Here is a 22500-nt window from a genome sequence, read left to right as displayed (position 1 = left end):
GTGAGAACAGCGCCCCTCCCTTAACATGTGTGGTCAGAAAAGGTACTGCAGCCTTGAGGCTACATACACGGCCGGACGGCCGGACACACACACGGCCACGTATAGGAGACGGTGTGACCACCGCTCAAAAACAATAAAAAAAACAGTGGTTAAGTGGTTACGTTATGAGTAAAAAAAATCAAACCTCGTTTGAAGTGGAGCGTGTGTGTGTGAGCTTGCAGATCAGCTATTTTCGCCGTGCAACACACATAACAAAGTAGTCAGGCTTTACTTGCGAGAGGAGGAGATTCACAGTGCAGCTGCAGACAGCACCGCATAATCAACGTTCACGAGGAGCTGCTTGAAGGAGCGTACTATTGGAGCATGTGAATGAAAAGAGAGACAAGAGGACAGACGACCGCACGGAGGCGCGGACCGCCGCATGAACGGCCGACGAACGGCCGACGAACGCCGTTCACGGGCGTCAGAATGATCGTGTTCGACAATTCGTTCATCAAGCGAAAACAAAGGACGTTCAGTTCACGTTCGCCCTTCACTGCGTGTGTCTGTGTGGAGCTGCTGCTGCTGCTCTATATATGTTGACTGAGTGTGTGTGTGTGTGTGTGTGTGTGTGTGTGTGTGTGTGTGTGTGTGTGTGTGTGTGTGTGTGTGTGTGTGTGTGCGCGCGTGCGTGCGTGCGTGCGTGCACGAGAGAGAGAGAGAGAGAGTGTGTTGTCTGCCTGCCCTGCTCAATAGCGCCCCTCCTTTAACGTGTGTGTGTGCGTGTGGTCTGTGTGTGTGGTCAGGAGAGGTATGGCAGGCGACAGACATACACGGCCAGCCAGCCAGCCAGCCAGTAACATCTTGAAAGCGAATTACAGGAGCGGCGGGACCACCGCTCAAAAAATTGCAAAAATATGAACACCCACAGACTCACCAGCCACCCTCCTGCTTGTCTACGTTGAGGATGAGGGCCTGTTTGGGGAAACACAGCTCGTCTTCCCTCTGAGCGCGGTAGTCATACAGTGCCTTGACTGTGCACTGCAACACACAGGAGTGACGAGTGTGACTTCAATCTCTCAAAGACACACACAGTCCTGCACCGGGTTAACATTATGGTAGTATTTAAATCAGTGGTGCACAAACGGTGCGCCCAGGCACAGTGGGCTGTTGTGAGACACGGTCAGGTGCGCCTTGAGATGTTGTGACAACCACACATTAATATTGCAATAGATACAACTATACAAAAAGTTATTAAATATTTTTAATTTACTACATCAGTACTTTGTACACACAGAGGAAAACTCTATGCCCCAATAAATCCTATGCCCCAATAAATCATAAACCATCTTCCAAACAGCAGGTGTGGAGGGTTTGAACAGTTGAACGTACCCGTGCTGTGGGCATCTTATTGGCCTCAACGTAGAAGTGAGGAGTGCGGACTTCATACAGAGCCCCGTAATCAAGTTCCTGTAAAATAAAGGGCAGAAATGTCATGGTATGTTTTATGTATGTCTTGTGATATCTTGACAGTGTCATGTGTGTTGTTTTCTTGGATCTTTTGCGGTAACACCACATGCAAATTTCAAATGGACAAGTGGACAAATGGACACCTATTCCATTTCACTGTATTCTATGCAGAAGAATGTCTGGGGATCACCAGTTGTTGAAATGAGAGAGTGTACAAATGAGAGGATGAGAGGATTTACGGTGTAGATTGGGGTCCCAGAGGGGAAAAGAACTGGTGGTCAAATGGTGGTCTATGGCCTAATCAATGCATATCAAACTGGGGGTCGTTGAAATGGAAAAAAAGGTTGAGAAACAGTGTTGTGACTGACGGTGGTGCCCATGCGGTCCAGGGTGTCCTCGTTGATGGGGTAGCGGAGCCTCATCTTGCGGTACAGAGGGTGTTTCTCATAGTAGCTGACCAGGTCCACCAGGCTCTCAAACTCTGCTGAGCTGCCCAGCATGAAGAGACGACCCTCCTGCTGGATACGACAGTGCTTGATCTTACCCTCCGCCCTACGGATGGACAGAGGGAGGGAGGGAGAGAAAGAGAGAGAAAGAGAGAGAGAGAAAATTCCACACATAAATACAATGTGGGTGCCTCAAATCTTAGAGTTAAAGTATGACTTTGAGTATCCATTCTGCAAAAACATTGGATTTAGCTAGACAAGCCAAAGTGTCTGTGTTTGTGTCTGTGTGCGTGTGCGCGCGCATGTGTGTGTGTGTGTGTGTGTGTGTGTGTGTGTGTGTGTGTGCGTGCGTGTGTGTGTGTGTGTGTGTGTGTGAGAACGTGCTCCACCTGAAGGAGATGGCATAGGAGTTGAGCTCGGTGCGCTTTCGCACCAAGAAGGCTCCATCTCTGGGCACTCGCATCAGCATGTGTTCAGCCTGGACGCGGGACAGACTGGAATGGAACCATCTAGAATACAGGCAGAACTAGTTACATAAACCCTCCATTTTGTCTCATGTAATCTCATGAATCTCATTCATTCATTCATTGGCTCAATTCCCACCCACTTTCACACAAGGACAACTCACACTAGAGCCCTCATGCAAGAGTGTTTTTGGGGGAAGATTTGACTTTTTTCAGACTTTCCTAAACCACCAATTACTGATGTTTATATTATATTACAGGTCAAAAAATACAAAATCTTAGAAACTAAGTACAGATCATTTCTTTGAACACATTCTGCTCTATTTGAACATTTGGGAAATTCTACACAAAATACAGAAGCCAGGTTGAAAGTTTTTCTGCATAATTACCAATACCGATGTTGCCAAACAAGTATAATGTCCGATAAGTCAGCCAGACTGATATATCGGCCAGGCTCCAAATGGCAATCCATACTATCTCCGACCACCAAATATTTTGTCAGAAAGATCAGACTTTCCAACGTGCAGCTTTCCAAACTCAAATCCAGGGAAATTCTTTTCAGAGGTTGAGAGTGACACCATTTTGTAGTTGAACCGGACCTTACTGACAGAGACAGTATGGACTGCCCTTAACTCACACATGGTAATATAACGTCACTGTCAGGCAGAAACCTCGTATCTCCAAGTTTCAAATGTGTATGTTTTTTGGTAAATTCAAGCCCTACTTCATCATACAAAAGTGTCGCACAAAACTAGTGAAAATAGCAGATCTACAAGCACACAACGCCTCACGGTGTGAGGCGTTGTGTGCTTGAAGACCTGCTATTTTCACTAGTTTCAAAATGATAAATACAAAACAAACAGTTTTGGACATACAAGGTTTCCACTCGACAACGACGATAAGCGACTACACACACATTGATTTCCCATGCTATCGCTCTCCCAACAACACACACTCTTCGTCGCGTCTCACTCTCTGCTCTCGTGTGCGTTGGGCTGCGGCACGGGGCTGCCCAGCCTCATCTCGAACTCGTTGCAGCGGAGCGGCGTGTCCCTGTAGTGGCAGATGAGGCGGTACAGGCTGTCGAACACCAGGTTGTCCGTCAGGTAGAAGCGGGTGAGGCCAGACTCCTGGCGGGAATGGATCCGGCAGTGCTGGACGCGTCCGGAACGCCTGGAAAGATTAGCAGGGTTCCCACACATTTTTATCAATTCATTTCCAAAACTTTTCCATAATATTTAACCCAATTTCCAGGACTATATAACAATAATTCAGCTCAATAACAAGTCGCTAACTCCTATGCGCAATGCCCAAAGACAGGTAGGCTAGTGTATGCCAGTGGTTCTCAACCTTTTCAGGCTGTGACCCCCGAAACACACCCTGACGAGCACTAAAAGTTGAGGAATTTTGTATAACACGTTTCTATTGTGAAAATAGCAGCTCTACACTCACAACGCCTCGCAACGCGAGGCGTTGTGAACTTGTGAGCATGTAGATCGGCTATTTTCACAATTTCTGCCTCTAATATTTGACAATTTGGCCAATGTTTAATTTGTCATTTCAGAGGTATTAACAAAATCAATCACCAAACCAAAGACAATGCATAGCTATTTTTTCCAGGACCTTCCAGAACCCTTGATCAATTCCAAAACTTTTCCAGTACTGGAAAAATATTTTTCTAATATCAAAATATTTCCAGGAATTTCATGACCGTGGGAACCCTGGATTAGTTGTTGTTGTTGTCGTTGTTTACAGGAGGTTAGGATTAACAGGCAGAGACGGGTGGGGTGTGTGGACTAGTTCATACATGGTAGCCTCATAATTTTTAGTATGGATGTTTGTCTCGTTGTGGCTACAAGTGGTACACTTCTGCTCTAAGTTTTTCTCTAGTCTCCTCATTCATCCATAATTTCCTCCTGTTGTTCTATTATTCCTCTACAAATCATTAAGACCTCAGGCCAATTCTACGAATGCCTTCTGAATCAGTAGTTCTCAAACATGTTAAATAACAGCAAAGGTTACAAGCTCTGAGCTTGTATATCTGCTATTTTTGAATAGCCAACGCTAAAATCTAAAATGACACAGATGCTTTCTCGGTTTTAATGGGTTGTCTTGTCTCTATTTTACTCTCAACGCTTCCTTTCAAGGTTCAAGATGACTTGTTGTAACATGTGTTCATCAGTGAAATGGTAGCAAGCAGTGGGCATTCTTGCTGGGTAGTTCTTTCCATTCTACACTGACAAAAAAAGACCCACAGAGCGAGGTCAGATGTTCTCAGTTGTGGTCCTGTGGACCCAGACTGCTGCTGCTGTGTACAACAGTAGTTCACAGTGGGGGCCACCAGGGGGTGCAACTGGTCCAATAGGAAAGGAGAGGAAAATTCATAATAGTGTTTATTTCAATTCAAATTCAATTCATAAGATTATTGTGCCAGTTTCAACCTGAACTTTATTATAAAAAATGTCACCCGTTTTCTGGGGTTTTATGCCTTTTGCAATGCAGTCCAGGCGGCTCCCTGTAGTGCAAGACACCAGTCATGTTGCCATACCTTAGCAACAGGCATGATGATTTCTTTTTTTCCTGTAGCGAAGGTATGGCAGCTGCCATACCTTGCCATACCCAATTGACACCTCTGCGTGTGATGTGATAAACCCCCCCCCCCCCCTGAGACAAAGTCAACAAACAGAGCTCCACCCACCAGAATGATAGAGTGTAGTCTCCCACAAAGGTCTCGCTCTCTCGGACCAGGAAGGTTCCATCCTTGGCCCCGCCCTCGCAGTACTCCTGCAGCAGTTTCTCAGCCACCTGCCGGCCGTCGCGGCCGCCGCCCAGCTTCCCGTGGAACCAGCGCTCTGCACAGTGCTGCTCGTTGTTGTTACACTCCTGGGGTTCAAAGACAAGTTCAAGTTTTAATTCGGGCTGCAGGTTTGAAGTCCACTAGCTTAAAAAGAAAACACAAAGAAAATGTATATAGAGGTACAAGAGATACAAAGACATCTTTTATTCTACAGGTATAATTCCCAGTTTTCCCCTCACATGCAGTCCGCTATTTTTGGCAAAGAGGTTTGGTGTAGTTGGAAAAAAGAGCAGACCAAGTACTGATCCAAAGGTCAAGTTTACAAAATATTGGGGGTTTTAAGTCGTTAAATGTCTGAAAATACACATTAACATGAATCCAATATGTAGCGGAGGTCCCTGCTTCATCTTTCTCTCAGCTGAGGGCTTTCAGTCCTTGGCCTGAAAAACATTGAAGACCCCCCCCAACACACTTTCTACCCATAAACACATCCAATTATGTCAGTTGGACCGCCTGGAAACAATATGTGGTGCATGTGGAGACTTTATCCCCTTTTCCACTGCAGGGCCAAACCAGAACTAGAACCAGAACTTTCCAGAACCAAGAACTTTCAAGAACCTGTGAAATTCCGGGGCCAAGTTCTGCTTACGTTTAAGCAGACCTAATCAGGAAGGTCCCAAAAAAGAGCAGCAGTGCTGGTGGCCACGCCCCATAAAAGGGGCTATTCATAATAGTTTTATATTAGTCCTCTCATCATTATCATTGGCATTCTTATCATCATCATCATCATCATCATCATTATACCATCTTCAACATCAGTATCAGCGTCATCATTACCGCCTTCATCATCATCATCATCATCATCTCTACCTCTTTTCCTTCATCCTCCTCCTCTTCCTCAGCTGTCTGGTAGTGAGACGTCTCCTCTGAGTAGTAAATCTTATTACGGGTCAACACAAAGTAGTGCGGAGTCCATGTCTGAAACACACAAATGTTAAAGTCACCTACAAGTAGGGGTGGGCGATGTGGTGATAATTATCGTGGAGACGATACAATGTCTCCATGATAGGCCTTTTCAGAGATATCGTATATATCGTGATACAATTGAGGGAGCCTTGTAAGAAATCCTGTTTAATCGTTACTACAGAGATTCATTGCAGAATTCAATTTAAACCTGCATTTTGGTCTAAATCAGTAGTTCTCAAACTTTAAAATGTCAAGGTCTCCACTTAACTCTGACAGTATACAAATGAAACCAAATGGACCCTTACGGGTCCATTTGGTTTCATTTGTATACTGTCAGAGTTACATACTTGTAAAGTTCAATTTAGACCTCCCAAAAGGAACCCAGAGAGTCTAGTTTTTGTCAAGTAACTTGAAAAATAAGTAATAACCATCGAAACCAACATGAAAAAGAATCGTGATAAAATTGTGTATCGTGATACAGCTTGGGAAAATATCGTGATATTGTATTTTTCCATATCGCCCACCCCTACCTACAAGTCTGTAAAATGCTCTCGCATTGAGCCTCTTGCACTGTCTAGTGTTTACACAGAGAAAAGCAACGAGCATTCAAAACTAAGAATCTGAGCTTAGAGCTCAAAGTTTCACAGCATCTATCCCAGACACAGCGGTGTTGAGATTACCTACCAAATACAGAAGATGAGGTAAAAATAGAATCATTGCTAGATTATGTATTTATATGGAAATTACTTGTCTTGTATTCAGGGATGTGCAGAGAATGTTAGAGAGGCAGGGGCTGACATTTCTAAAAGGGCCTTTTGGTGAAAATACTCAATAACCATACATGAAGCTAGTTGACATTTGTTTTTATGTTTTTTAGAATCCTTTTTTTCTTTACTGATTTTATTGGTTTTTTTTAGATTGATATTCATATGCATTTGTTATATTGTTGTTGATGTTCTGACATGTTATCTTGTTTATTATAGTGATGTATTATTTGCTTATTGTAAATCGCTTTGGATTAAAAGCGTCTGCTAAATGCCTAAACTGTAAACTGAGGTGGTGAGCTTGGAGGTCGGCTATTTTCTGTACTTATTCATGGTCTGGAGAGGGCACTTTTTACAGACGGATAAAAGGGCAAGGGCTCAAGCCCCCTTTGATGTCTATGTGTGCACGTGCCTGCTTGTATTGCTGGTAAAGCTATAAGTGTTATAGCTTGCCTTGTAGAGCTATAAAAGTACTATTATTGCTTCCCATGCCCGTGCGACACACACACGCAACACACACACACACACGCACGCACGCACGCACGCACGCACACACGCACGCACGCACGCACGCGCGCGCACACACACACACACACACACACACTCACATGGTCGATGGGGTCTTCGAGGTACATGATGCCGTTCTTCTGTGAGTTGCTGATGTCATTGTCAGAGTAGCTGGCTGAGGCCACCTCTTCATACAGGGTCCCCTCCACCAGCTTCTTGTGCTGTGTGACACACAGTGACATGGAACTAGAAAGATGCAATTGGAAATTGCAAGTGTGGTTGCTGTCACAAGCGTAATTTGTATAGGGTTGATGGGTTTAATAAACCCAAGGGCCCCCCTACTGGGGACAGTATTATAAATTCATAGGTTATTATATCGTCGTTGTCGGGTGAAAACCTTGTATGTCCAAAACCATTCGTTTTGCATTTTTCATTTTAAAATGATTTAAACTATAGTGAAAACAGCCGATCTACAAGCACACAACCCGCGAGGCGTTGTGTGCTTGTAGATCTGCTGTTTTCACTATTTTTGTGCGACAGCCTTGCACTATGAAGCAGGGCTTTGCTTTGCGAAAGAACATACAAATTTGAAACTTGGAGATACAAGGTTTACATCCGACAACGACAACGACGATAAGTATTTTGTAATTTCCAATATATCAGGGGTCCCTCACGGCAGTACAGGGCCCTTTTGATCTGAAAACCCATGCAGAATAAGATCTAATTTCGCCCCTGGTTGCCGTGACTATATTCTGCAGCAAGCTAACTGCCAAGTGAAGCTCAACCAATACTCCAGCTAGTGCCACTCCTCATATGTTTTTCCTTCAATTTCCAATGGCATCTGATTCACAAAGAAGTTTATCTAGTGGTGAAAATAACGTTTCTCCAGAACTGTCGGGCAACCACAATAATGAGCTTTAGAGAAGGCTCCAGTCGTTTAATAACCCCTTAAACCCCATACGGTTGACCGTAGTCCCCCAGGGCTCTATACTAGGGCCTTTTCTGAAATCTGTGGGGAAAGAAAAAAAGAAAAATGAAAATAGCCGAGGGACGAGGGCAGTGGTTCCCAAACCTTTTAGCTCGAGACCCAAAAGAGAGATTAGGAGTTTGCCCGGGAACCAAACTAGTAAAAACAGCAGATCTACTCACAACGCGTCGCTTCGCGCCGCGTTGTGAGTTGTACATCGCCTATTTTCACTACTTCTTAAACATTTGCTTTCTAATTTATTACATTTCTTAGATTTTTCTTTGATTTATTAATGAAAAACCATTAGCTTTTTTTTTATATTCATGAAAATCTTAGCTTTTTTGGAAATGTTTTTGAAAAGGTTTTGAAATAATAATAATTAAAAACTAAATGTAGAAACATTTTTTTATAAGGGACCCATAAAAATGGGTCCGCGACCCAGTCCTTGGGAACCAGTGCTTTAAGCGTGTGTGAGTGAGTGAGTGAGTGAGTGAGTGAGCGAGTGAGGGAGTGAGTGAGCGAGTGAGTGAGCGAGTGAGCGAGTGAGTGAGCGAGTGAGTGAGCGAGTGAGTGAGTGAGCGAGTGAGCGAGTGAGCGAGTGAGGGTGCTTGCGTGCGTGCGTACATGCGTGCGTCAAGAGTGCGTGCGTGCGTGTCTGACCTTGATGAGGATCTTCCTGCGCAGCTGGTAGGGCGAGGGCAGCTCCTCAGCGTTGCTGTCCACCGGCTTGGTCAGCAGCAGATCCCCAAACACCTTCTTGAAGTGAGTGGCCATGTTCCTCTGTTGGACCACGCTGCAGTGGTCCTCTATGGACAGGATGACTGGGTACCTGCACACACACGCACGCACGCACGCACGCACGCACGCACGCACACACACACACGGATGAAAGCAAAATCTAATCTCACGACTGGAAATGTTTCTATGACCAAGTCCTACAATGCACTGGTTCCCAAACACTGGGTCATTTTGGTATTATTATTATTATTTATTTTCAAAACATTTTCAAAAAAGCAAAATCGTTCATGATTAAAAATAAGTCAATTATGTTTCTAAGTAATTTCGTGAATAAAAAATCTAAGAAATTCCATGAATTAGAAAATAAATGTTTAAGAAGTAGTGAAAACAGCAGATCTGCAAGCTTGTAGATCTGCTGTTTTCACTGGTTTGGGTCCCGGGCAAATGTTTAATTTCTCTTTTGGGTCACAGGCTAAAAGGTTTGGGACCACTGCTATAATGTGTGACTTCAAATACTCTAATCTTCATATAATAACCGAAAACGCCTCGCAGCGCTACGCGTTGTGAGCTTTTAGGTCGGCTTTTTTCACAATATTTATCAGTGGAACAGAGTCAAACAAACTGTTATGCCTTCCAGGTGCTTGTCAAGGTGGGGGGTCCCCAGTACACATATCATTATTTTGAGGGGTCACGGCCTGAAAAGGTTGAGATTTTGAGAACCACTGCCCAGCCTTACTCCAACACAGTGTCCTCCTAAGCTACTCACTCAGATGTGATGAAAGCGTGTTCTTTGATGGTATACAGGACGTCCAGGAATTTGATCTTGGAGGTCAAGGTGTGTCCGTGGTAGATGATAGGGAGGTCGTCAGGCCCGTCCCAGCAGTCCACTGAAAACCAGGGGACACATGATGCCACAGATCATTATTCTCTAAGACAGGGGTTCCCAAACTTTTTTGTCTCAGGGCACCCCATTAATATTGTTTTAATCCGAGGCACCCCTACATTATAATTTTCACTCCCAGCACCTTATATTTATAGCATATCGTCGTTGTCGGGTGGAAACCTTGTCCAAAAGCGTTCGTTTTGTATTTATCATCTATAAAATGTACTAAACTAGTGAAAACAGCAGATCTACAAGCACACATCGCGAGGCGTTGTGTGCTTGTAGATCGGCTGTTTTCACTAGTTTTGTGCGACAGTCTTGTATGATGAATTATGATGTTTATGTTGCGAGGAAAACGTTGAGATAACAGCCCTTTTGGTTAGAACTGACTGAAAATAACTTTGTACTTCAAGTTTAAAATGATACTAAATATTTTTTCAAGTGTCCAAATAAATTCCAAATATTATCAAATGATCTCGCACCCACTTTGAAAACCCCTGCTCTAAGATAAGACTCTTCTCTCTTTTCTTTTTGATTGTCTTTATTTGAAACAAGAGGGAGCATCCATACATACATCATTAATGTACTGAACTTTCCAAAAAGCTCTTTTTTCTCTGACAAATAGCTCGTATTATTACAATAAAAAACTAAAACTAACACTAACATTAATCAAAATGAATTAAAAAATCTTTAAAATAGATATATACTGTAACTAAAAGGAAAACCAAAATTAAACTACGAAACACACTTTATAAATGAATTAAAACTGTAGTGAATTTGAAAACAAAAGGTATAAACACAAAACTAAATAATATAGACCTACTATAATAACCATGATATGTCAGGCTTAAAGGAGTAGTTCACCCCTAAAAATAATTTATTTTAATTGATTACTCACGCCATGGAGACTTGAGTTCAGTAATATGTTTTTGTATTTGTTGCATTCATAAGACAAACATTTTATTAGTTAATGTACCCCCATTGATTCCGGAAGGGGACCTAAATGTATATTCAAATGCATTTGGGTCGCCGTCTTGAATCAATGGGGGTACATTTATTGTAATCAAATTTTGTCTTTGGAATGCGTCAAAAACGACTAATCAATAGGGGGGGAAATCATTTTGGGGTGAACTACAAGCTTATTATAGTATAGCATTTAATCTTTTTGTTTATACTTTTTGTTTTAAATTCACTACAGTTTTAATTAGTTTTTAAATTGTTTTTAATTTAGTTGTTCCAGTTTTAGTTAGAGTTTAAGGGTGGGAACGCAACTTTGTGCTACTGGCTCTTCCGTCCTCAAAGCCTCTCTAATCAGTGTAAATGTAGTTGTAAACATTTTAACAGCACAATGCACTCTGGTTAAGAAGACGTTGGCCTCTTGAGACACATATAATACACCTGCCTGGCTGGGATCAAATGCCAGAGCTTTCTTTCTGTGCCTCTCGTACAATGTCTGCCTCTCAGCTTTCCGTCTTTCCGTTTAAGAAACAAACAAACAATAGCAAGGGGAGCGGACTGCCCAGCCCACACTAGTCTTAACCCATTAGGCCTAGAATTATTGAATGCTTTAACCAGTGAAAAATAGCAGATATACAAGCTCACAGCGCGGCACCGAGTGCCGCGCTGCGAGCTTGTAGATCTGCTATTTTTTGAAAAAGTCGTGAAAATGTGTTCACATCTTTGAATATATTATGTATTTTCAAAGCGAATGTTTGTAACTCAGATTTTGCTTCTGGGTGGTCCCTGGAACTAGATATTTTGAGATGGGGGTCCGTGGCCAAATAAATATTATTTTGGAGGTTCTTCACATGAAAAGGTTTGAGAACCACTGACATAGTAGTCTCTCAAGAACAGACTAACTGAGCTCCAGTTAAGTGAAAAGTACCTTTTCTTTGATGATGGCTGGCCAGATTGCTGACATAGAAACATAGGTTTTTTCCAAAAACCTTAGAAGGATTCAAAAGACACTTATAGAATCGGGTCAAAATTCAAATTTTCACGGTTTTTCAAAAATAGCAGATCTACAAGCTCGCAGCGCGGCACTCGGTGCCGCGCTGTGAGCTTGTATATCTGTTATTTTTCACTGGTTAAAGCATTCAATAATTCTAGGCCTAAATGGGTTAAAGAAACAAACTAAAAGGGTTTGGGAGGCTCTCACGCTCGATGCAGCGGCAGCCCATCCTCAGACAGCGAGCGTAGGCTTCAAGAGACGACTCGCTGGAGAACTGGTCGCCTGTCAGATACCTGGATGAGGAGAGCAGGGACGTGCAGAGAATGTTAAGAGAGGCAGGGGCTGGAATTTTCTAAAAGGGCCTTTTGGTGAAAATATAGAAAATAGCAGACCTCCAAGCTCACTAAGCGTCTCGCTCAGCAACACTGACATAGAAACATAGGTTTTTCAAAAAAAAACTCAGAAGGATTTGAAATATTCAAAGATTTTTCAAAAATAGCAGATCTTGCAAGCTTGCAGCTGGTGCTATTTTTCAATAGTCAAAGCACAAAATGTGAGTGAATCCTTGTACCCACTACCAGTAGGGCTGTCACGATATGACATTTTACATGACGATTAATTGTCACTCAAATAATTGCGATTAACGATTTAATTGTGTTTTTGTCATTGACAATTACATTTCTGTTTGGCTTTTAGGCTTTGAAGTTGCACATGGCAGATATGACACATAACCTAAATATACAAAGAAATTACTGACATATTTGACAACTTTCTACTTAAAAAATAACATTGATAGTGGAAATAGCCGATCTACAAGCTCACAACGCGTCGCGATGCGACGCGTTGTGAGCTTGTAGATCTGCTATTTCCACTATTTCTGAAAATGATTGTAAATGTATGAACAATTTTGAACATTCACGATTATGACGATTATGACAAAATATTTGCGATTATGTCAAATAATTGCGATTAGACGATTATGTAATACTTGTGACAGCCCTAACTACCAGGGCCCAGGTTTTGGTGCGACACCCCTGGACATACGTGTTGTGCGAGGAGGAGATCCAGTACTGGGACAGGGGTCTCTTCATGTCGTCTGGGACAGCGGGGGAAGGCCGAGGGTCACACACTGCGTTCTCCTTAGAGAACAGGAAGGTCAGGAACTGGGAGGACACAACAGAACAGAGGATTAGTTTTCTCTCCATTAGCTTTTCCCATTGATCGAGCTGCGGATCTTTTAATAATTATATTTGTCTTCATTCTTTATACATCTAATAAATTGTTACACATAAAAATACAGGAAATTGTCAATCTACAAGCTCATCCTTTGAGCAGGTAGATCGTCATTTTTAATACTGTAATTATTTTAAGAAAATCAATACAAATAATTGTATTATTTATTCAAATTGTATTTTTAATCAGTTATATTGACCAATTTGATTAACTGTTGCAACCCTAGTATATAGTTCCTGGGTAATCTCAGTATGTGTTTTGGTCTGTGTGTGTCTGTACATTACATGTGTGTGTGTGTGTGTGTGTGTGTGTGTGTGTGTGTGTGTGTGTGTGTGTGTGTGTGCGTGCGTGCGTGCGTGCGTGCGTGCGTGCGTGCGTGCGTGCGTGCGTGCGTGCGTGCGTGTGTGTGTGTGTGTGTGTTTCACCTCATCAAGTTGTAGCATGGGCTCCACCTGGGCTCCACCCCTCAGGTATCCCATGAGGAAGTCCCTGACGCGACCCAAGTCAGACGCCCACGACTCCTGGAAGGACAGTTTGGAGGTAGTTTGACTTTCTTCAGTATTTACTTCTACTTCTACATCTCAGAGGAAATTTGTTTTACTTCATTATAATTATATTAAAACTGTATTACTAGTAACTTTATAGATTTGTATTATTATTACAAAACATACATTACAGTAACCACTTCAGACCTATATATAATACAGACATTCTAAAATAGCCGATCTACAAGCTCATAGCTTGTAGATCTGCTATTTTCCAAAGATGTTTTAGACATTTTCAACTTGTGAAATGGGGACATTCTGCACAATTAATACTTTTATTTTGATGCCAATACTTTTGAAGTTTTACTCAAATACATGTTGAATACGGGACTTCCACTTGTAGCAGAGTAATTCTACATTGCAGTATTGATACTTTTACTTAAGCAATGCATGCAAATCGTTCTTCCATCACTGGCTATGGGAGTTGAGGAGAGGCAAAAAAAAGAAGAAAAAAAACATTGGCTTTCGTTTGTACCTTCTGGTCCATCTGTAGGAACTTCTGGAAGTCGTAGAGAGAGATCTGACAAAGCTCTGGCCTGTCCACATTCCTGCCAAACACAATGATTTAGAGCACAGTGGCGTCAGAGAGAGAGAGAGAGAGAGAGAGAGAGAGAGAGAGAGAGAGAGAGAGAGAGAGAGAGAGAGAAGAGAGAGAGACAGAGACAGATGGAGAAAGAGACGGAGCTATATTTTCATCCATGCATTACCCTTTATTATCTTTGCCTTTTTTTACTATTTTGAAAAACCTTTTAAAATACTTCAAATAGCCAATCTACATCGACACATTGTGAGCTTGTAGATCAGCTATTTGAACTATTTAAAAATGTATTTTCAAAATATTAAAAAAGGCAAAGAAGTTTAGGGATAATAAAGGGTAAAAGATGGATGAAAATAGGTCCCAGAGAGCGAGTGTTCCCAGCTGCCAGATGGCAGGAGAGTGAAAGGTGGAGTGGCATAGAGGGAGAGAGAGAGGTGCAGCTGGAATGTTGAGAAAAGGATATGTGATAAATTAAAAGGAAAAGAAAAGAAAAAAAATTGTTTATCTCAGATTACACCTTATGTTTACTATTATATCAATTCAATGTAACATATTATGTAGCAGTGGTTCACAGCCCATGTTTTTGTCCTGTACTACAGAGAAGTACATTTTGCACAATGGCATGGTCCGGGAAAGCATCTTGGCCTTGGCCATTGAAAAATAGCAGACATACAAGCTCACAACGTGTCACTTCATACTGCGCTACGAGCGTGTATATCTGCCATTTTTGAAAAATGTTGAAACATTTTTTGCATAATGGCATGGTCTGGGAAAGCATCTGTGTCATTTTAGATTTTGGCGTCGGTCACTGAAAAATAGCAGATTTGTGAGCTTGTACATCTGCTATTTCTTTGTGAAAAATCTCAAAAGTGTGAGAACCGCAGATTTCAGAAGGCATCTGAAGCATCGGGTCCTCGAGTCTCAATGGGTTAAAAGGGAAAGTTGTCACACGGGAGGACAAAAACCAAGGGAGGGTGAAAGGAGCAGCGGAGGCTGGAGGAGAAGCTCACCTGAGAGGGAAGGAGAGTTCCAGCTGCTCGATGATCTGGAGGAGCAGAGAGGAGGAGTCAGGTGCCAACAGGAGAGAGAGGGAACAGGGGGCAATGGGATCACAAAAGCACTTAGGGAGTGAGTGTGTATATCGTCGTTGTCGGGTGGAAACCTTGTATGTCCAAGACCGTTCGTTTTGCATTTATCATTTTAAAAATGAACTAAACTAGTGAAAATAGCAGATCTACAAGCACACAACGCCTCGCACCGCGAGGCGTTGTGTGCTTGTAGATCGGCTGTTTTCACTACCTTTGTGCGACAGCTTTGTATGATGAAGCAGGGCTTTACTTGGTGAAAAAACGTACAAACTTGAAAGTTGGAGATACGAGGTTTCTGCCCGACAGTGACGATATCCCTTTTCCACTGCAACGTGGAACCAGAGCTTTCCAGAACCTGAACCTATTTTTTGGGTTCTGGTTTTGCTTCCATAGCACACGGCCCAGTTTCAGACAAGTTTCTGGGAACCTTTTTTAGGTCCTGCTCTTGATGTAGTACTAAACCTGAGTTCTGGGAAACCTATAGGCGGGGAAAGCAGCACTGCGGCTCTTTTTTCTGGTTATATTGAAACGTAAGCAGAACTTGGTCCCGGAACTTCACAGGTTCTTGAAATGTCTTGGTTCTTGAAAGTTCTGGTTCTAGTTCTGGTGCGGTCCTGTGTGTGTGTGTGTGTGTGTGTGTGTGTGTGTGTGTGTGTGTGTGTGTGTGTGTGTGTGTGTGTGTGTGTGTGTATGTGTGGCAGGGAGTGGGGGTGGGGGTGGGGGGTTGTGGTCAGGGTTAGTGGTTACCATGGGTGTCCGTCCAGGCCTTCTGCACAGCCGCTCCTCGACCCTGCAATGCCCTCCCTGACCACCTGAGAGCACTGCAATCTGATGATGCTCTTACAAGAGGACTTGAAGCTTATCCCTAAACTTCTTTGCCTTTTTTTACTATTTTGAAAAACATAAAAAAAATACTTCAAATAGCCAATCTACATTGAAATACTGTGAGCTATTTGATAGCTGATCTATACAGTATATACAGTATACAGTATACACAGTATATATTTATATATATATTATATTCTTTTTATTATTATAATTATTATTTATTTATTTTTTCATGTTTTTCAAAATAGTAATAAATGGCAAGTTTAGGGATGGACAAAAATGGGGCCCTAAAGACCTACCTTTTTAATGGAGCGTTCTTTTAGCTACACTTATTTTGTGATGTTTTATGCAAACGTTTTACCCTGTTTGCAGGACTTTAGATTATAGTTTCAAATGTAAAGTGAATTATAAATATATATACATTTTTATATTATTATTCATCGTGTGCACCTGCGTGTGTAAACATTAATTCGTACTCACACTCCTTTGTGCGTCAAACATTAGCGTTCTGTAGAGCTGTGCAAAGTTGGGGTACGACAGATCGCTCCTGGCCTCCACTTCCTGCACAGATAGGAAGTACAATAACGTTAATGTAGTCTCGCTAGCCAGACTGTTGCCTCCCACAAATGTCAAACGCTTCCGTCATGCAGTCTGGAGCACGGAGGCTCTGAAGATTATGAATTGATAAAGCATATCGTCGTTATCGGGTGGAAACCTTGTATGTCCAAGACCGTTCGTTTTGTATTTATCATTTTAAAAATTAACTAAACTAGTGAAAATAGCAGATCTACAAGCACACCGCGAGGCGTTGTGTGCTTGTAGATCGGCTGTTTTCACTACTTTTGTGCAACAGTCTTGTATGATAAAGCAGGGCTTTACTTGGTGAAAAAACGTACAAATTTGAAACTTGGAGATACGAGGTTTCTGCCCGACAGTGACGATATATCTTTAGAGTCACACAAATGTATCCTAATATAAATCATCGCAGCATAATTTAAAACATTTAATGTAAAGATATTTTAATACATATTCTCTGAACGGAAATGACGCCTATGATTTGGGAGGTGTAAACCAGACTAGCAGAATAGAATGCCTCAACTCCTTTCCATTCCAAGTGCTTGTCAAGATGGGGCGGGTCCCCAGTTCAATTATGATTATTATGGGGGGTCACAGCCTGAAAAGGTTGAGAACCACTGCCTTAGAGAAACAGACTTGAGTTACAACTGTACTTTTTTTCATCCGCACCGCCACATCTCTTTGCCAAAAATAGCCGATCTACGTTTGAAGATTGTCTCCTTTTAGTTACCAGTGGTTAACAGTTTTGTATCTGATCTGTTGTTGTTTTGCTCCCACCTGAAGCTTGTCTTTGAGAAAGCGTGTGTTGGGGACTCTGTAGTTGACCTGAGGAAGAAGAGCTTTCACGTCCTTCACTGTGATGCTGGACAGGAGGAAAGAGAGAGAGAGACAGAGAGAGAAGACAGTGAGAGGAGAACTAGAGGTACATTAGAACAATCTATAAGATTAAATAGAGCAGTGGTTCTCAACCTTTTCAGGCCACGAGTCCCCAATCCTATTTTAACTGGGGTAACCACCTGACAAGCACTAAGAGTTGAGGCATTACATTTTGTATAGCATGGTTCTATTGTGAAAATAGCAGATCTACATGCTTACAACACCTCACAAAGAAAGAAAGAAAGAAAGAAAGAAAGAAAGAAAGAAAGAAAAGACCAACTGCATCAAAAGTCATCAACAAACTACACTATAAAATTAAATAGTTTAGTAATAGTATAGAAAAGAGGCAACTTTTCTTTAAGCTGCCGATCTACAGGCTCACAATGGCCATTATATTTATCTGTAGTTAAACTAAGTGTAATGCCTCAACTCCTACATTCCAAGAGTGAGGGGGTCACAGTTGAGAACCACTGAACTTGTATTCTATATCTGACACAAGGTGAGACCCCCGCTCCGCACGCGCGTGCGCACACACACACACACACACACACACACACACACACACACACACACACACGCGCGCGCGCGCACGCACGCACGCACGCACGCACGCACGCACGCACGCACACACACACACACGCACGGACACACACACAATGATTGTGACGCTATTAACACCTTGTGCTGAGGACCCCACTATTGAGAAAGAATGGCTTAGAGGTGGCTATAGTGTGGAAGCTGTTTTCATGTACATCCTCTTCACCAGGAGAGGGCGCTGCGTGGCTAGAGGGGAACTGACACTTGGTTTGTCTGGTTCCACAGCAAGCAGCAAGAGGAAAGAAGAAACGCCTTCTGTGAGGCTCTCATTGTCTGGGCTCAACAGGGATGGCTGGAGAGCAGGGGAGGGGGTGGGGGGGGGGGTGGGGGGGTGGGGGGGGCGTGTGTCTCCTTTACTGAAAGTATCAAGCTGAGTACTCTTGATCCTCAGCCTCTTTCTAGAGTCTAGACCAGCGCTTCTCCAAGCTTTTAAAATCAAGGACCTCCAGGTTGGTATGCATTAGGCCATGCATCCCTGAGCGTGTACAAAATCACTTCATTTGTACAAATTGTTTGTATACTCTCACGAGTTACAGATTGATAAGGGTCCATTTGGTTCTTGATTATCAATTGGTTATTTAGCCGGGGAAAGTTATAGGTAAACTATTGTGTTTACCTATATTGTGTCTACTATCTCAATAAAGACGAGTGGACGAGGCATATTCTTCATTGAAAAGTGGAAAAGTGAAAACCCATGGATTTAAAATGTTTGGACAGAGCGTGGTATATCTTTGCTTTCTTCCGTTGCGCTCTTTTCCTCCCCAGATTGTTCACATCACACACACACACACAACGCTGATGTCTTTACCTTTACCTCCGTCTCCCTGTTTCTATGGTAAACGAATGCCACATGGACAATCACTCTTCTTATTAACAAAACATACACACACGCACGCACGCACGCACACACGCACGCACGCGCGCACGCACACACACACACACACACACACACACACACACACACACAGAGGAAAGCAGCAGAGGAAAGCAGATGCAGAGAAACCCAGGAGGTGGACGAATGTTGCAAAATAAATCAACTTTCTGTGACAGAGATGAAGTCCACCTGTGTGGTTATGTGTAGGGATTAGGGCGTTCATCTCTTGTCTCGTCTCTGCCCCCTCCCCCACTCTCCCCCCACCCTTACAGGTACCTCCCTCGTTCTGTCCAGCTCAGATTTTTTAAGCTACTGTTATTATTTCCGCGCAGACAGGAAGCTGCCCTCTCCCAATCCCGCCGCATCACTTCCTGGTCCCTTATCAGACGGTGGCAGGCTGTTTGCGCGGCTGGAGTCGCTTCCACCCAAAACCGCATGTAAGCCTCGCTCGCACCCCTGCTCTGGGGGGGCGTGTCGTCATCATCGTCATAGGCCAAACGTTCGGCGAAAAGAGGCGAAGATAGCAGATCGACAACAACAAGGCGTGTTGAGAACTCAAAGATCTGTAAACTTTCCGGAGGTTTGGCATCGAGGGATGAAAGGAGGAGACGACCAGGTACAGAGCCCTGTGGGACCCCAGTCAAAAGAAATTACTGGTATATTGGGTGTTAGAAGAGTAAATGAAACGGAGAGAGAGAGAGGTGCTGAAAGAGAATTGCGTGTGTGTGTGTGTGTGTGTGTGTGTGTGTGTGTGTGTGTGTGTGTGTGTGTGCGGGGGTCAGAGCAGGTGTCTGAGAGCGTTCTGATGCAGTTCTTTGATGACATCTGGATTGGGTTTAACCTTGCATTCCACCTGCTGCTATGACCCCGCTATGGCCGCTCAACATCCATCATACGGGCTGCTGTAAAAAAAAAAAGGGGGCACAATTGGGTGATGACGGGCATCTTTGACAAGTTACCTACCTGCCCTCGTGGTTCCTGTCCATGACTTCAAACTGCTTCCTCAGCCATCTACAGAAGGCGGGAGGGAAAGGAAGGAAACAGAGGCAGGGAGAGAGAGAGAGAGAGAGAGAGAGAGAGAGAGAGAGAGAGAGAGAGAGAGAGAGAGAGAGAGAGAGGGAGAGAGAGAGAAGGAGAAACACAAAGAATGAAAGGAAGAGTTTGGTATAAGGTGGGAAAGACGTGTGTTGGAGCCCGTGGCGAGCACAAAGGCTTCATTCAACAGTCTACGGGGGACGGTGTTGACAGAGCACGTCTTTCAAATCGGTGCAGTGTTTGTGAAAGCGTGCCGGAAAAAACGCCCCCCCCCCCCCCCCCCCCCCCGAGTCCCAAAGTTTACGCTGCCTCATAAACAGGCAAATTTGGAATTTCGTGTCCTATTAAAAGGTTTATATACAGTGCTCCCTCATATTGTGCCGAAAACAAAACTCATCTCTTTTTTTTCTCCTCTCCTACACATCCTCGCAGTCACAGCCCCGCTCTCTGTTCTATCCTCCGCACACCGCAGAGACTGCCTCCACACACATCCATGTCGAGTAAATATTTCGGTCCCAAAACAAATATTTGTCTTTGCTTCCTACCACCGAGTCTTTCCCCACTTTAACTTGCTACTCTTCTCAAGCAGTGTGTGGGTATGGACTTTTCACCTGTTTGAGGCCAGGGGAGGTCAAGTACAATGTAAGTTTCTCTCAAACAAGCAGAGGCATAATGTATATGGATGCATTTATGTTATTATGCCACTGATAATAAATGCTAATCATGTAAGGCTGTGGTTCTCAACCTGTGGGTCAGGACCACCAGAGGGGTCCCAAAATTATTTTGGGGGGGGTCCCCAGTTGATTAAATTAATGTGCAACACTGTTTTCTCACTCAACAGTAAGCAAACCAACATAAAGTTTAAGTGTATAGCACATTTCTAAAGTGACAATTGAAGGACTTTTTAATACCTCATTAAACATTGGCCAAATTGTCAAATAATACGCCTCGCATGAACTCATGCCCTGTTTACACGACAATGCTCCCTAGAGACAACAGCAAAATACCTGTTTTCAAGGGTTGAAAACTGATTTGGGCACCAACACTTCCATTGTCTACATTCGTTCCTCATCCCCTTATCCCACCAGTAGATGACAAACTTTTTTTTAGAGTACTCTAACCTCGGCACCACCCATAGTAGTAGTTAATAGCGACCGCCATTCTTCTATCATTGTGAGGGCATTTACCTCACACACACACACACGTGCACGCGCACACGTACACGCACACGCACACGCACACGCACGCACACACACACACACACACACACCTACCTGTCTATCTGCTGTGGTGCAGGGGCTCTCTGTGTATCCATCATCAGCCAGTTGAGACCGGTAATCCACATGTTCACCTCCTCTTCACTGAACGCTAGTAGGAAATGTAAACAGAAAGCAATTCTTTAAAACCTGGTGGGATACTGTTGGGTGACACCAGGCAATCTGTACCCAGCCTTTAGCTGAATACTGTAATCATGATTATTGAGGATGTTGATGATGATGATGATGATGATGATGATGATGATGATGATGATGATGATGATATTTGTCAGTGGAAAAATATGATTTAAAAATATTTGTAATTATTTTGTTGTTATAGTTGGTGAAATAATAGGTCATTATCTACGCCAAGCAACAGATGATAGTTTTCACCCCTGTGTGTCTGTCTGTCTGTCTCTGCGTCTGTGTGTCCGGGGTTAATCTCACAAACCTTTTAACCAAGCAGTGCCAAACCTTTTTGAACACTGTCAGAAGGCCAAAAAAGACACAACCCCAATATTATTTCTAATACATCAACGACAACTATGTTATTTCAGGTTTTCTGTCAAGGCGTTACCAGAGACCTAGAGAGGCCTATAATGCCTCCTTTTAAAGTGCTTCAGTTACACATACAGGTGTATGTGGGTGGTGACATTGCTACCTTAAGTTTAGAAAGAATCCCATGCTTATTTTTTCAACACCAGATTTACAATTCAGACAGACATAGACTCCATCACACACAGAGACATTTTGAAATGACATGAACATATGCCACATGCGCGTGCACGTGGCCCAGAACACAGACACACAGAGAGACAGAAACATGGCAGCACAGCACAAGACAGACATCCCTACAGTTAAAGCTAGGGTGACCACTGGTCCTGCATTTAGCATTTTGAAGGACAGTACTTTTTTCCATCTTTTTACTGTTTAATAAGTTTCACTCTTACCGGTATGTACCTGTACGCAAGATGTAACAATAAAGCACAACAATGACGTTTTTGAATAATATTTGATGTTTTTCAGGAATGTTTTTTTAAATGGGTTAAAAAGCTAGAGCTGGTCTCTGATGTTATTGTTCCTCTGTGAGCCTTATGGACGGAGACATGGGTTGTACAACGT

General features: G+C 43.1%; 1 protein-coding gene across 1 annotated transcript in view; it reads right to left on the bottom strand.

Annotated features, from left to right (window-relative positions):
- Nucleotides 1-22500, bottom strand: part of LOC308284153 (1-phosphatidylinositol 4,5-bisphosphate phosphodiesterase gamma-1-like) — a gene marked incomplete at both ends in the record, with an annotated part of 43259 nt that overhangs the window by 11582 nt on the left and 9177 nt on the right. The window contains 19 exons of the mRNA XM_080724703.1: nucleotides 917-1020; nucleotides 1372-1449; nucleotides 1818-2001; nucleotides 2285-2404; nucleotides 3332-3532; nucleotides 5058-5242; nucleotides 6027-6134; nucleotides 7495-7614; nucleotides 9021-9189; nucleotides 9865-9985; nucleotides 12140-12225; nucleotides 12977-13095; nucleotides 13591-13686; nucleotides 14186-14258; nucleotides 15259-15293; nucleotides 16645-16725; nucleotides 17518-17602; nucleotides 20051-20098; nucleotides 21397-21490. Coding sequence (XP_080580829.1) covers nucleotides 917-1020; nucleotides 1372-1449; nucleotides 1818-2001; nucleotides 2285-2404; nucleotides 3332-3532; nucleotides 5058-5242; nucleotides 6027-6134; nucleotides 7495-7614; nucleotides 9021-9189; nucleotides 9865-9985; nucleotides 12140-12225; nucleotides 12977-13095; nucleotides 13591-13686; nucleotides 14186-14258; nucleotides 15259-15293; nucleotides 16645-16725; nucleotides 17518-17602; nucleotides 20051-20098; nucleotides 21397-21490 — 2107 coding nt within the window. The remainder of the gene's footprint in view (nucleotides 1-916; nucleotides 1021-1371; nucleotides 1450-1817; nucleotides 2002-2284; nucleotides 2405-3331; nucleotides 3533-5057; nucleotides 5243-6026; nucleotides 6135-7494; nucleotides 7615-9020; nucleotides 9190-9864; nucleotides 9986-12139; nucleotides 12226-12976; nucleotides 13096-13590; nucleotides 13687-14185; nucleotides 14259-15258; nucleotides 15294-16644; nucleotides 16726-17517; nucleotides 17603-20050; nucleotides 20099-21396; nucleotides 21491-22500) is intronic.

Source organism: Nannobrachium achirus, assembly GCF_963921795.1.
Source record: "Nannobrachium achirus genome assembly, chromosome: 1".
Taxonomy (NCBI): Eukaryota; Metazoa; Chordata; class Actinopteri; order Myctophiformes; family Myctophidae; genus Nannobrachium; species Nannobrachium achirus.
The sequence above is the reverse complement of the archived record's forward strand: the minus strand, read 5'-3'. Positions and strand labels throughout refer to the sequence as shown.